At 43.1% G+C, this 13,662-nt stretch overlaps 1 protein-coding gene across 10 annotated transcripts in view; it reads right to left on the bottom strand.

Annotated features, from left to right (window-relative positions):
* The window catches only part of LOC121434631 (disks large-associated protein 1), a 684,271-nt gene that overhangs the window by 289,165 nt on the left and 381,444 nt on the right, over positions 1 to 13,662 (bottom strand). The window contains exon 1 of one of the 10 annotated variants that reach the window (XM_041633557.1): positions 13,408 to 13,520. The exons of 5 other annotated variants lie outside the window; for them this stretch is intronic. In XM_041633557.1, the coding sequence (XP_041489491.1) occupies positions 13,408 to 13,500 (93 nt within the window). In that variant the 5' untranslated portion in view covers positions 13,501 to 13,520. Of the gene's footprint in view, positions 1 to 12,946; positions 13,331 to 13,407; positions 13,521 to 13,662 lie in introns of those variants that run through there. 4 more of the 10 variants (XM_041633562.1, XM_041633561.1, XM_041633558.1 and 1 more) reach the window with 4 other exon arrangements.

Here is a 13,662-nt window from a genome sequence, read left to right as displayed (position 1 = left end):
ACATCAGGCTGACCTCCAACTCACAGAGATTCCCCTGCCTCTGCCTCCCAAGTGCTGGGACATAAAGGCGTGCACCACCAAGTCTGGTGAATGAATATTTCTTTTGGGGGAGGGAGGTTAATAGAAACACGCGGCAGGACTAGAAAGAGACTACTGTGAGTAGGAAGTGAGGGGCAGGGACGGTCAGGGAAACAAGTTACACAAATGCAAGCAACGACTTTGTATGCTAATTAAAGTTAGTAAAATAATACATCCGCTCGACATCAGAGCACCTAAATACACAAAGCAAACGGTAATGGACATGCAAACGGAGTGCAATGGAAGAACGGCAGGGAACCGTATCAATCCTCTTTCTGCAGTGGTTTTCCGGATAGAAAAGCAACAAGGCAACATTAGATTTAAGCTGTGCTCCTATGCGGCACTCCACCCAACAGTCGCATCCACGTGGAATGGTAGCCAGAGAGTTGCTGTTCATCTTAACAACAGCAAGGGACTGCAGTCACATTGGGTCTCCTTCCCCACCGCAAAAACCAGAAATCAGTAACAAGCGGAACTTGGAAACTTTATGGTGAAATAACATGCTTCCACCTGGCCAACGGGTCAATGAAGAAATTAAAAGGAAAACAAGAAAAATTTCTTCAGACAAGTGAAAATAGAAGCACACTCTTCCAAATTCTGTGGGCTGGGTGGTGGTTTGAATGATGGGGGCATCTGTTCTGATTCGAAGCCTCTGAGGTGTCACAAGCCCACGCTAGACCCAGCCTTGCTCAGTCTCTCCTGCCGCCGCCTGGGGATCCGGATGCAAGCAGCTCTCAGCTACGGCTCCAGAGCCTGCTTGCCTACTTGCCATTATGTCCTCTGTCATGAGAATCATGGACTAAGCCTCCGAAACTGCAAGCAAGCCTCCAAGTAAATGCTTTTGTTTTTTATATGTTGTCTTGGTCATGGTGTGTCTTCCTAACAACAGAATAGTAACTGACACAGGGTGCATCAAGAACAGTTCTAGAAAGTAAGACTGAAGCAATAAACATCTTCATAAAAAAGAAAGACTCCAAATAAAGAACCTATTGGGGAACCTCAAGAAACAGTAAGACAGGAAAAACAGACCAAATGAAATGAGCGGAAGGAAGGAAATAATAAAGAGCAGAGCAGAAATAGGTGAAATAAATGAAATACAGACTAGAAAAAACAAACAAGGCCATGAGCCAGAAAATGACAGTTAAGACCAGTAAATGCTTAGCTAGAAGGAGCAAGAAGATTCAAATAAATTCAGAGACCAAATAATAGCAGAGTCAAGGCAGCAAACACATTGGAAGCACAAGGAATGATGGCAGAGTATTGGGATAGTAAGTAATGACTGTAAACCTGACAGGATCTATGATCCCTGGTGAGACAAACCTCTGCATGCAGCTGATGTAGAAGGGTCTTTATCTATCTGTTGTTTCATTGGTTGATTAATAAAGAAAACTGCTTGGCCTGATAGGTCAGAACATAGGTAGATGGGGAAGACAGAACAGAATGCTGGGAGGAAGAAGGAAGTGAGGTCAGACACAATGGAGCAAGCCGCCAGGTCAGACATGCTGAGTCTTTCCCGGTAAGCCACCACCTTGTGGTGCTACACAGATTATTAGAAATGGGAAATCAAGATATAAGAATTAGCCAGTAAGAGACTATAACTGATGGGCCAGGCAGTGTTTAAATGAATACAATTTGTGTGTTGTTATTTCAGGTGTAAAACTAGTCGTGTGGGAGCCGGGCAGGATGAAAAGCAGGCCTGCTCACAGCTCATCACTACATGCAGCTGTGAGGAATGCTCTAGAGTGGGTCTCTTAAAACCAGAAGACCCACCATACCCTGGCTGGGGGCATGGACTATATAAAAAGGAGAAAGCAAGCCGAGTATGAGCATGATCTGCTTTCTGCCAGACAGTGGGTACAACATGAGCAGCCACGACTTTCTTACCACAGTGGACTGTGATCTGGACCTGCAGGGGGAAACCAGCCCCTTTCTCTCTTGCTTTTGTCAGGACAGAAAAGTAACTGAGTATGACAATGTGATAATCCAAGGAGAATTTGATGAATTCCTGGAGGCATAATCAACCAAGGTTGAAGTATAAAGAAAGAAAATTGTATAGTCCAATTACAAGTTGAATAAATTATGAATAAAAATCTCCCATAAGTAATTATTTTAATAGTAAGAGTCCAATGGAGCCATTGTTGAATTACATTCAACATACAAAGAACAACTAATTCTTCTCAAATCATTTCAGTTGAAGAGAAGGGATGTTTTGAAATTCTTCTTATGAGGTCCCCCATGTTAACTGATCAATAAATGAAACTACAAATCTTTGATATCATTGAGAAATACAGATGAAAAATTTCTTTAAAAAAATCCTAGCACATGAAAAGCAACAACACAGAGATATTGTTCATTTTGAAAAAGTGTGATTCCTTCCATGCATGCAAGGAAGGATGCTTCCATATATACAAATCCATGAATGTGGTACCCCTACCCATTAGCAAAATTAGACAGAAACCCTATTATAATTTCAATAGACAAAAAAAGCAGACAAAAGTCAACACCCCTTCACAATGATAATTGTCTATTAAATGAAGCAAAGGACTCCACGTTGCTACCACAGAGACTCTCTACTACAAAGCACAGCCGCTCCACTGAACACGAGCACCTGGAAGTGGTTCCTTAACATCTGGAGCAAGACAGGGACGCCCATTTTTATCACGTCTATTCAACACAGCATTACCATTCATAGCCAGAGCAACTAGCTGAAAGAAATGATGGTATCCATATTGGAAAGGAAGTAAGTTCAATTGTCCCTATTTGCAGGGGATATAGGCTTATATAGAGAACCTTAGAGATTCCACTAAAAACTGTTAGGTCTAACAGATGAATTTAGTAAGGTTTCAGGGAAACAACAACAACTAACACACATAAATGAGCAGTGGTTCTGCATATGATCAGTAAACTATCTAAAAATGTAATGAACAAAACAGTCTCATTCCCACTTACGATAACTAAAGTAATATTTGGGATTGCATTTGAAAGAGGTGAAATATCCCCTCACTGAGAATTATAGAATACTGTGAAAGCAACTGAAAAAAAATCACAAATTAATAGAAAGATCTGATGTTCAATGGATCAGACACATAAATATTGTTTAATGCTCTTGTTGCCTAAAGCAATCTGCAGATCCTACGCAACTCCAATCAAAACACCAATAGTACTCTTCAAAGAAATGGAATACAGCAGTTCTGAAATTTGCATGGGACCATAAAAATCCCCAATGCACAAAAAATACTGAGTAAAAAGGACAACGATGGAGGTATAACATTGCCTGACTTTAAAATGCACACAAAATGGAGGTTTGGTTAATGCTCTCGAAAAACAAGTGGGTTGAAGAAGTGCAAAAGACAGTTGTAAATTTTCTTTGGATGGGTGAAGTGAAATCTCAGTGTTCTCACCCTTTGTGGTATGGTAAAAGCTGGGTCATCAAATGACTCGGCACTGGAACATACTAGAATGGGAGGTCAGGAATGAGCCCAAGAACTCATACATAGCTGTTTTTGACAGAGGATCTAGGAATGGGGACAGGGAAAGATGCTTAAAGAGATGGCCTTGGAAGATGGAATCTTCAGATAGAAGCATACAGACCTTTCTATACAGTTAGCTCAAAATAGGGTTAAAGATCCAAATGTTATTTGCAAAATTATGAAATGACTTGAAGAAAACACATGGGGAGATGGTGTCTTTACATTGATCTGCAATGACCTTTGTGATATATTTGTTATCTGTGATAACAAAATATAAAAATAATAAAAATGATAACAAAAGAAAAAAAGAGAAATGTGATTACATCTGACTAAACAGCAGTCCTACGAACAGCAAGAAGCATTCAAAGGTGCCCCAACAAGCCAGCAAAATGGCAGAGAGTATTTGCAAACACCCATCTGATGAGTAGTTAGTTTCCAGAATTTGTCAGGAACAAAAACACTCCAGAGAAAACAGACCCAAGAATCCTGCTTGGAAAATGAGCAAAAGACCAATGTTTGCAAAAGAAGACATGAAAATGGCAAAAGGTGTTAAAAGGTGTTCAGCAGCACTAATTAGCAGACAAATGCAAATAAAACTAAATGGAGTCACACCTCACACCTGCTGGAATAGTTATTGCCACTGAAGAGGCAACACATGACAAGAGTCAGCACACATCGGGAGAAAGGGAACCCTACATTTTTGGTGAGGATTTAATTAGGATAGCCACCATAGCAAAGATGGGATTTCCCTGAAATACTAGGAGTGGAGCTGTCATCGTACTGTTTCTGCACATGACCAGGAGACCACTGAACTTTCAGCACACAAATCTGTGTTGAAGAGACATCCTCAAAGCACAGATTATGACAGAAATAGTCACAATAGCCAAGATGTCCATCAACATATAAACCAATGAAGGAAATATGGTAGACATGCAATGGCCACAGAAAGAAGAAAGTCCTGTCATCTGTGATAAGACATATAAATCCAGAGAATATCATGTTCTCTAGGAAGAGGACCAGAGAGACTAATGTCCCATGATCTCAAACATATGTGGAATCTGAAAGGGTTTATTGCATAGAAGCACTGAGCAGAACGGTTCTTAGCAAAGGTGTGAGTGGTTGGCGGATTGTGGAGGCGTTGACTAATTATAGTTACAGAAATACAAATATTTCCAAAATAGGTGAACACAGGGACAGAAAGTGGAAAGGCAAGTGAGTGCCCGTGGTGTGGTGACTGAGGAGGGACCGTGTTTGTGTGTGTGTGTGTGTGTGTGTGTGTGTGTGTGTGTGTGTGTGTGTGGTGGGGGGATGGAGAATGACTAAATAGTCCTGTAAACCCTTTATGAGATATACGATGCTCTGAAATTGTGTTGATGGTTGGCAAGCCGTGAGCACCCTTACACTCATCAGGTTACACACATTAAGATGGAGGACTGGGTGACATGTTGGTTATATCTTGTTCACATCTGTGTTTCCGTTATGGGTGTGCGCTCTGGTGTGCAGTGTGAGTGGAGACGAGGCAGATCATCTCCAGGCCCTAGCTCTAACTGAGGAGCCAACTGGCAGCTGATAGTTACTAGAGGAACATGGATCACTCTTTTGAGGATGTGGCCACTTTTAGGATTTCCACGTTCCACGGCATGGCCCTGTATGGAGGATCATAAAGGCAGCACCAACTGGATCAATGAAAAATAAATGAAAAAGCAAGATGCCACGAACGTCACAGTTCACCATCAAATTAGACAGCTTCTGACTGGAGTGGAAGACGCAGGACCTGGGGACAGGACAGCATTTCCTGACCACTAGATCACCGAGGTGGGTGGAGGATTCCGCTCACATAACTAGGAAGGCGTATCACCCATGGGACAGGAGGAGCCAAGGAAGACTTTGCAGTTGCTACTGGCCCACTGCTCTCTGTGATAGAGGGATCTTTCTAGAACTCAGCCTGGAAACGGATGACTTTGGGTAAGTCTTCTATCTCAGATTGTGTAATAAGATAAAAAGTGGGATTCGTGAGGGAGGATGAAGCCAAAGGAGCAGGGAAACATTGCTGGGCTCCGTTCTCTTTTCCTTAGGGGTGTGAATGGGAGGGGGGCTAGAAGTAGGAGGGAGTAGGATTAACCCCACCTATGAGATGGGTCAGGTCTGATTTTAGTAAAATTAGCAAAGGAAGATATTCAGGTCTCTCTCAACACAGGTACAGTCTTCCAAGGATTTTCTAATTCCTATGCTGGGAAGCCAGGTGGTGGTGATGGTTGTGAGGACACAGGAGACAAGATACTAGGCTGGCCAGCCAGTCAAAGACCTGTTAGTAAGGCAGATGGGAGGAGATATGAGATCAGTTTCAAATTCCCCACTCAGGAATAGCCCTAGAGATTGGCTATTCAGGCCTACAAATTGAATCTAATAAGTTACAGTTGACTTCAGGTTTATTTTTTTAAAAGTAGCATGCGTGTCCAAGTATGCATTTTCAAAGCACTGGAGTCCATAGGAGACATTTTTTATTTTTTTTATGGCTTGTTTGGTCCATGAGATCACCTGCCACAAAATAAAATGTTTCTTCTTTTCTGTGCCATTGACCGCGGCAGTCAAACATGGCCGAACAACCTACACAACAATTTCCGGCCCGTGGATCTGATTTTTCATAAGCCTCACCACACATCCCTCGCAGAGGGCTCTTGTTTCGGGTGGATTTGTTTCACCTTCTTTGTGGAGGCCTCCAAGAGAAGGCAGTACGAAGGGGAAAAAATAGCTATTTATAGGCATTTTTTGACTAAAAGTGTCTGCTCAGCACACTACGGAAGATTTCCAAGATGTGGGAGAACAGGAAGCTATCTAAAATCAACTGGAAGGCTGGAGGAGTGTTATGGGGGAGCAATTCTGCAGGGAAGCCGTCTGCAGAAAGCTCAAGTGTCATTTGCAAACAAATGACAGTTACTTTTCCTCACACCCCGAGTTACAGCTAAACTTGTAGTTAAGGAGAGAAGAGGAGAGGGGAGAATGAAAAACCCCGCGAATTCTTCAAGTATTAGGAGTAATTCGAAACCCTTAAAGGAATACGAAAGGGGAACGCTTTTCTCCATAGCCAGTCCTTGATGCATGAGCTGCCAGCTAGATGGATGCGCATGGAACACACAGCAGGCAGGTGGATCTCTAAGAACAGACTGCAGGTCCCTGTGACCTAACAGCGTCCCGCTGAGACCAGAGAACAATCTTTATCTCCACTTACAATAACAACACAAAATGGCAAGATCTTCTACCGCCAGGAAACAATTCCACGAAATCCTCTGTGCATCCACGGGCTCTGCTCTCACTGTCTGTAGGAAGCAGGAAGTGGTCGTAGGAAGCAGGTGTGGAGGGACGACCTGGGGCTGACTGCCAGGAGACAGATGGCTGCGAGAAAGCCTGGGCTGCTGGTTCTGTGGAGGAGGAGGAGGTCCAGAGAGGGACCTGCCTTCACCAGGTGTTTATTCCTTGGAATTCTACAGCCTTGAATGAACGGTGTACCGGGCTTCAGAGAATGAGAAGGTTAGCCAAGGACCTTGGGCAGGAGCAATAAAGGACAATGGCCTAAGACCTGTTGCCGCCACCCTTCAACTGTGAAGCTCATCCCTGTCTGGCTGCGATGAAGGAGACACTCCCAGGGAAGTGGCAAAGCTCATAAAGGACAAGATGGAAGGGTGGGCTGAGTTACCTTGCGGACACCTCCCACAGTTGTTCCTGTTTGTGAAACTCATCCTGCTGACTTAGCAAGGAACCTGGAAGAAGGCAGTGGGGGGTTGGCAGACTAAAACTGTCGCTTTTCTGAACAAACGCTTGAACAGGCTGGAACTGTGATCTCTCAAGCCGTGTGAAAAGCAGCTCCACTGAGGCTGAGATGATCTCTGACCTGGCCCATCGGAGACCTCTTACTTACAGTGACAAACTTTATGTGTTTAGTTGGCACCTGGTAAAGGAAGTTTCCTCACTGTGATTAAGATATACCATTATCAGCTGGGCGGTGGTTTCGCATGCCTTTAACGCCAGCACTTGGGAGGCAGAGGCAGGTGGATCTCTGTGAGTTCTAGACTAGCCTTGTCTGCAGAGCAAGTGCCAGGATAGGCTCCAAAGCTACACAGAGAAACCCTGTCTCTAAAACAAAACAAAACAAAAAACCAAAAAACAAAACAAAAGATAGACATCTTATATGGGGGTAGGAGGAAATGGGGGTTGGGTAAGGAGGAGATTTTCCTTGTCCATGGAATCAGACATGCCTATGTGAGCAAAATAGAAAAGAAAAAGTGTTGTGTTATGATACATGAAACAAAGAGATGATTCAGAGCATGTCATGGTGGACACGCACTCTGAAAACCTTCCACACTGTTATTTCAACCCATTTTCTAAGTCCTCAACTTTCTTCCCTAGCTCCTGAAACAGTCGTATCTTCAAGCCCATTCTACAGATTAAGAAATGTAAGCATCAGGTAGAGGGCAGCCAGTGATGTAGGAAGCCAGTGATAGGATCAAGGCTTGGATGAGCATGGGAAGCCCGTTTCCATCAGTTAGACTCTACTGCCCCCTACAGGAAAGCACATGAGACACTAAGCCTCCTGTTTCCTGGAATTGAGTTCCTTGAGCTTCTTGGATAGATTCTATTGGAATCACTCCAGATGTGTGCCATCAGAATTTCTTGGGTTGATGCAAGAAGTCCTCACTTAACAGACTCCTTCAGTGCACATAATGTTACAGAAAGGAGCTATCTCTAAACTGCAATGATAGAGGGATATTCAATGGTATATGACTATTAAAATGATTCAATAAATAGTTGTGTTTACTTGTACCCATGTAGATACCATCTTGTCTTGCATCAGGTAGTGTTTTCCAGCCGTACAGGCAGATCTTTTTCTCAGTCACCTACTCTCTCATTTCGGATGCAATGATCAAGAGATCCATTTTAGCCTTTTGTTTTTCTGATTTAATATATCTGCTCTCATTTTCCCAAACGTATTATCCTCTATATTATTATATGTGTGTATAATTTATATATGCCATATGTATATGTGTTACATCACCTAGCCCTTTGAAACTACAGATGGTTTTTATCCTGACGAGGTGAGGTGAAAGAGTCTGACGGCCATGACGTGGAAGATGCCAGGCAGAAGCACGCGATCTTCAGAATCCAGACCCTGCACTTTTAAGAATTGGACCTAGCCAGACGATGGTGGCGCAAGCTTTTAATCTCAGCACTAGGGAGGCAGAGGCAGGTGGATCTCTGTGAGTTTGCGGCCAGCCTGGTCTACAAGAGCTAGTTCCAGGACAGGAACCAAAGCCACAGAGAAACCCTGTCTCGAAAAACAAAGCAAAGCAAAACAAAACAAACAAAAAAAGAGTTGGACCTAAAGATCACAAATCCAAAAGTGGGTCTGTTCTGCTCTGTTTGTCTTCTTCTGGATCATCGTCCAGCCCTAGTAAAGCCATTGGGACACAGAAAGAATCAGTCTGTAACAACAGAAATAGAGCCATTTTGGGGGGTGGGTGGGGGAAAGAAAAGAGTTAAAAATACTAACATGGGGCTGGCGAGATGGCTCAACCAATAAAGGCACTTGCTGTGTAAACTGACAGTCTGAGTTCAAGCCCTGAAACTCCCATGGGTTCCAGGAGAGGACACACACCTGGAAGTTGTCCTCTGATCTCCACCCGCATGTGTGCATGTGAACTTGCATTCACACACAGCCCCCAAACACAAATAATAAATAAAATAAAAATACAACATGCACTTTGTGACTACAGAGTCATGAACTGTAGATAATTATTGAGCTGACAAGTATCTTTGCCTCCTATGAACCTTTTAAAGCACAAACATGTATCACATGTAACTCTGACATCACTCTCTTCGCCTCTTTGACCTCACTGCCTCCAAAGGATGGAGAGAGAGAGTATCCGCAGGAGTCTGAAAAGAGCCTCTAGGCTTTAGTGGAATGTGTGGGACAGTGGGAAATAAAGAACACCGGTCGTCAGGCGGAAAGACTGCCAGTGGAGGGCTCTTCTGAGACGACAGATCTTGTCAAGGTTCTTCCTTTTGTCATTTGAAGAGAGTAAGCAGTTAATTCCAGAAGGTTCTTTTATAAGATGGTCACTACATAAACTATCAGGAAGCAATAGAGTCCAGACTATCGGGAAGAGACTGTGAATGAGGCCGGTGAGAAGATGACGGTCCAGAGAGGAGTATCTCTCATTCAGAAGACGATAATTTAGAAGGAAACGAAAATAAGATCTTAAGTCCCTAGATGGTTAAATCAGGGTATCGGACAATCCCGACGGTGTATATTAAATTGTGGGATTTCAAAGTCTACATGGAGCAGAAGACATGTTCTTTCATGGTTGTTGAGTATGGCTTTGAATGAAAGGACTGACACCAGCCTTGTCACACCAGGGAGTCAGGACATGCCTACATTAATGATCTGAAATGAGACTGGGAAAGTAATGATTTCTTTTTTAACTTGGATCGCTGAAAAATAAAAGAGGGGGTGTTCCCTACTACGTAACTATTCTTCCATGGCTTTCACGAAGTGCCCCATTTAAGAGGGATCTCATTCCATCGGAGATCAAAGACATGGAAAGCACGGATGTGTTATGCAGAGTGTGGGGTGCCCAGGTGCTGAGGAGGAGGTGGGGGTCGATCCACACACCTCTGTACACAGTAACACTCAAGACGTTTCCCAAGAGTGAGCTCCGCTTTCCTAACTCCCCGAGGACAATGATGAGACACTCTTGAGTGATCAGGAACAGTGTCCTAGTATCAGGAGCTTACCTAGAAACTTCAGTGTGTGGCTCAGACACACACAGTACGGCACAGCGTTAGACTTCAGCAAATGGAGAAAAGCAGTTTTAAAGGCACACTCTGCCTTTTCTTACATTCATAGGGTCAGAGCATCAAAAGAGGTCTTCCCTGCCCACGTGGGTCATCTCCAGAAGAATTAAAAATGAGGAACTGGTCCCAGGAAACACAAGGGATATAGGATGCTTTCCTGCACACGGCTCTCTCCTTTACGTATTTTGATCATTTTAACAGTAATCAAATAGCTTCTATGCCATCATCTTTTAGTTACAAACAGAGAGGGCTCAGAGGCTGGAGGATCAGCTAACTTGAAATCATTCCAACTGGGAATCCTTCACTGAAAGAAAAGAAAGCACTTCCCTACTGTGACTTTAGTCTAAGAACAGAAACGAACACTTACATACGCAGAAGAATACAATGGCTCTCTGTGTTATGATGTCAGCCCTATGGCTGCTGCTGACCTGCTGGTGGGGGCCAGGAAAGACGGTCTTGGGAAACAGGGCAGTGAGTCCTATCAGCAAAGGTGTAGGTGCTTTCTTCCCTCTGAATCAAACTCTGGGTTTAACTTTTCAGATGAATAATACATGTTACAGCAAAGTCACATAACCCAATGCAAACTGTTGACAGTAACAAGTTTTACCTGAAAACACAGATTTCTCTTTCCCTCCACCAGACGTCCCTGGCTAAGGACATAAAACCCTTAGGTGGTATTTGTGGTTTCGAAACATATGAAATTGGAGATTTCTGTGTCGTAGACCCACATAAGATGGTATTTTCACATGAGTCAACCCTGCCTGAGCTCTGTGGTCCCGGACCCTAGCAACACACATTTTTCCAAAATGAGAAAAATGATACTGAGCTTAATTAATTGAAAGATTGATCTCACTTAACTTTAACTCACAATGATCAACTAAAAGACACTGAGCCAAAAATTGGAGAAAAACATAAACTAATTGCAAACCAAAGCCAGTATGGCAGTGCTACATAGATCCTTTTCTGACTAGCCCAACACACACACACACACACACACACACACACACACACACACACACACACACACGCACACACCTAGAACAAGAAACTGATATATTCTGCCAGTCACAATCACTGTTAAGTTCCATAATGCCATGATCTCAAATGTGCTGGAATTAAAGTTGAATTCCCAAAAGACATGGTGGACCTTGACTTCTCACCTTTGATTGTAACCCACTAAGTGATTCCCAAGAGAGAGAAGAAAAAGAGAAATCAAGTCCATGGCCACCGAGTGACCCCCGGCTGGATTTTTCTCTTTGACACTCTCCGAATCAATGTTGCCTCTTTAATTAGTAGGTTGCAATTCGGTGAGATAAGCAAATGTAAGCAGAAACCTCTGGCTGGGGCTCACCAGGGGCTTTCAAGCAGCTAACAGTGGTCTCAGAGCACTGAGCTGCAGACCAAGAATCACGAAGTTTCCTGTAAGAGCAACTTGTGATCCTCTCTCCTCGTGCCTGGGCTCCTGATTTCTCAGGGTGTCTTGCCGATTGTTTTCCTCTTCTTATTAGTCAGATAGAGGCCTTAGTGAGAGAACTGCCGAGAAACAGGGCAGAGGACAGAGGGCGGCAGAATTCCCGGGGTTCTGTGGGTGGTCAGGGCCCCCACATTCAAAGTTAGCATCGGACAGGAGTTGCCTCACCTTGTCTCCCAGTGGGAGAGGCATCTCTACTAAGATGAAAGATACAGAGGATGTATGAGACACATATAAAATGTATTCAAGGTCCTTGGCAATACCAATTAAAAATAAAGAAAACTATTAATTAATGTAGTTGATAAGGCTTTTAGACAAGACAGGCAATATTTCAGTTAGCAAAGTCATTAGCAGAATTGGCAGTTTTATAAAATTCATATGAAATAGTTAAAACTGAATTAGTATAATTTAAATTGTTTTAAGACAGGAGGAAAGAAAAGAAAAGAAAAAAAAAACTCAGCCAAAAGAACCTAAAAAAAAAAGCCTAAAAAACCAAAGCCAAAATTAAAAAACCTCCTACTGGACAAAGACGGCAACAGTCTTGAGATTGATTTGAAAAATAAGTGTACCTGCACTTTAAAATAAAGCCCGAGCTCACATTTGCTGGGAACACTTCCTTAAAGATCTCTGTGATATATCTCATGCAAACAACAGACAAGACAAAAACCAAAAACCACTCCAAAAACAAACAAAACCCCATCATCCAGAAATCTAAATTCTTAAATGGACCAGTAAGTGCTGAGAATTCTTGTTCAGAAAAACGATCGATGGCATTCGAATCCCTGGGCATTCAGCATCACCAGCTCCGTAACATGCACTTCAGGACCATGAGAAAGAGGATTTTAGGGAGCCTCTGCGCACAGTGACTTGTAGGCATCTGATGTCTTCACCTGATTTTTGCCATCAGTACATACATTAGCTTGTGAGCCCTCTCTGACACACGAGACATTGTTTATAGAGACGAAAGAGAATAACAGAACAACCAAACTATCGTACACTGCCCCCCTTTTTGCAAAAATCTCTTCCAAACCAACTACTCACATCCATCAAACACAGAGTAATAAAGAGTGACTTATACCCAAACCTGGCCAGTCCTTCCATTCCTGGAAACTTGCACACAGACGGAAGAAACCCACTCAGCCTTAAACAGGTCGATCATCTTGTTGCCTATAGCTTCATCTCTGAGAGCGCTGGCTTCCTCAGTCCCTGTCTGTGCTCTCTCGCTCCCTCTGTGTGTCTCTCTACTTCACGGGAGACGAGAGGGTTCCCTTCCCCTTTCCTGTTTCTGCTGCTGGATGAAGGACGAAAGCTGAATACACGATTCAAAGGGATTTTTTTCCCCTTCTTCTTAGGTGAACAGTTGGATATCTAAAAATCTTTCTCTTCTGAATGGCTTAACATGCCACTCACTCGACACAGAACATTTATATAAAGAGGCATAAACACAACCAAGAATTCTACTTAAAAAAAGAAAAGGAAAGGAAAAAGAAAACAACCCTCCTCCCAGCCTATTCTGTTCCCTTCACTATTAGCACTTACCCTGAGATGTGCCATCAATGCCCTATTCCAAATGTACAAAAGCCAACCACATCTCAGCTGAGAATTAAACAGTTTTAATGTCTTCCAATCCATGCTCCTGCTCCAAACCCTGATGCAGGCAGTCACTGGCAGCGGTACAATAGCTCTCCACAGCAGACATCTGATTCTTGACATTTAAAAATAACAATATTGGGGAAAGGGGGAGCTTTTTTTTTAATTAACTAAAACAGCTTGTGAGTGAGCACACAACACTCA

This window comes from Microtus oregoni, unplaced genomic scaffold, assembly GCF_018167655.1.
Source record: "Microtus oregoni isolate MIOR12 unplaced genomic scaffold, Mior012 000044F_ref0000062, whole genome shotgun sequence".
NCBI lineage: Eukaryota > Metazoa > Chordata > Mammalia > Rodentia > Cricetidae > Microtus > Microtus oregoni.
Note: the sequence above shows the minus strand (reverse complement) of the source record. Positions and strands in the feature narration are given on the sequence as shown.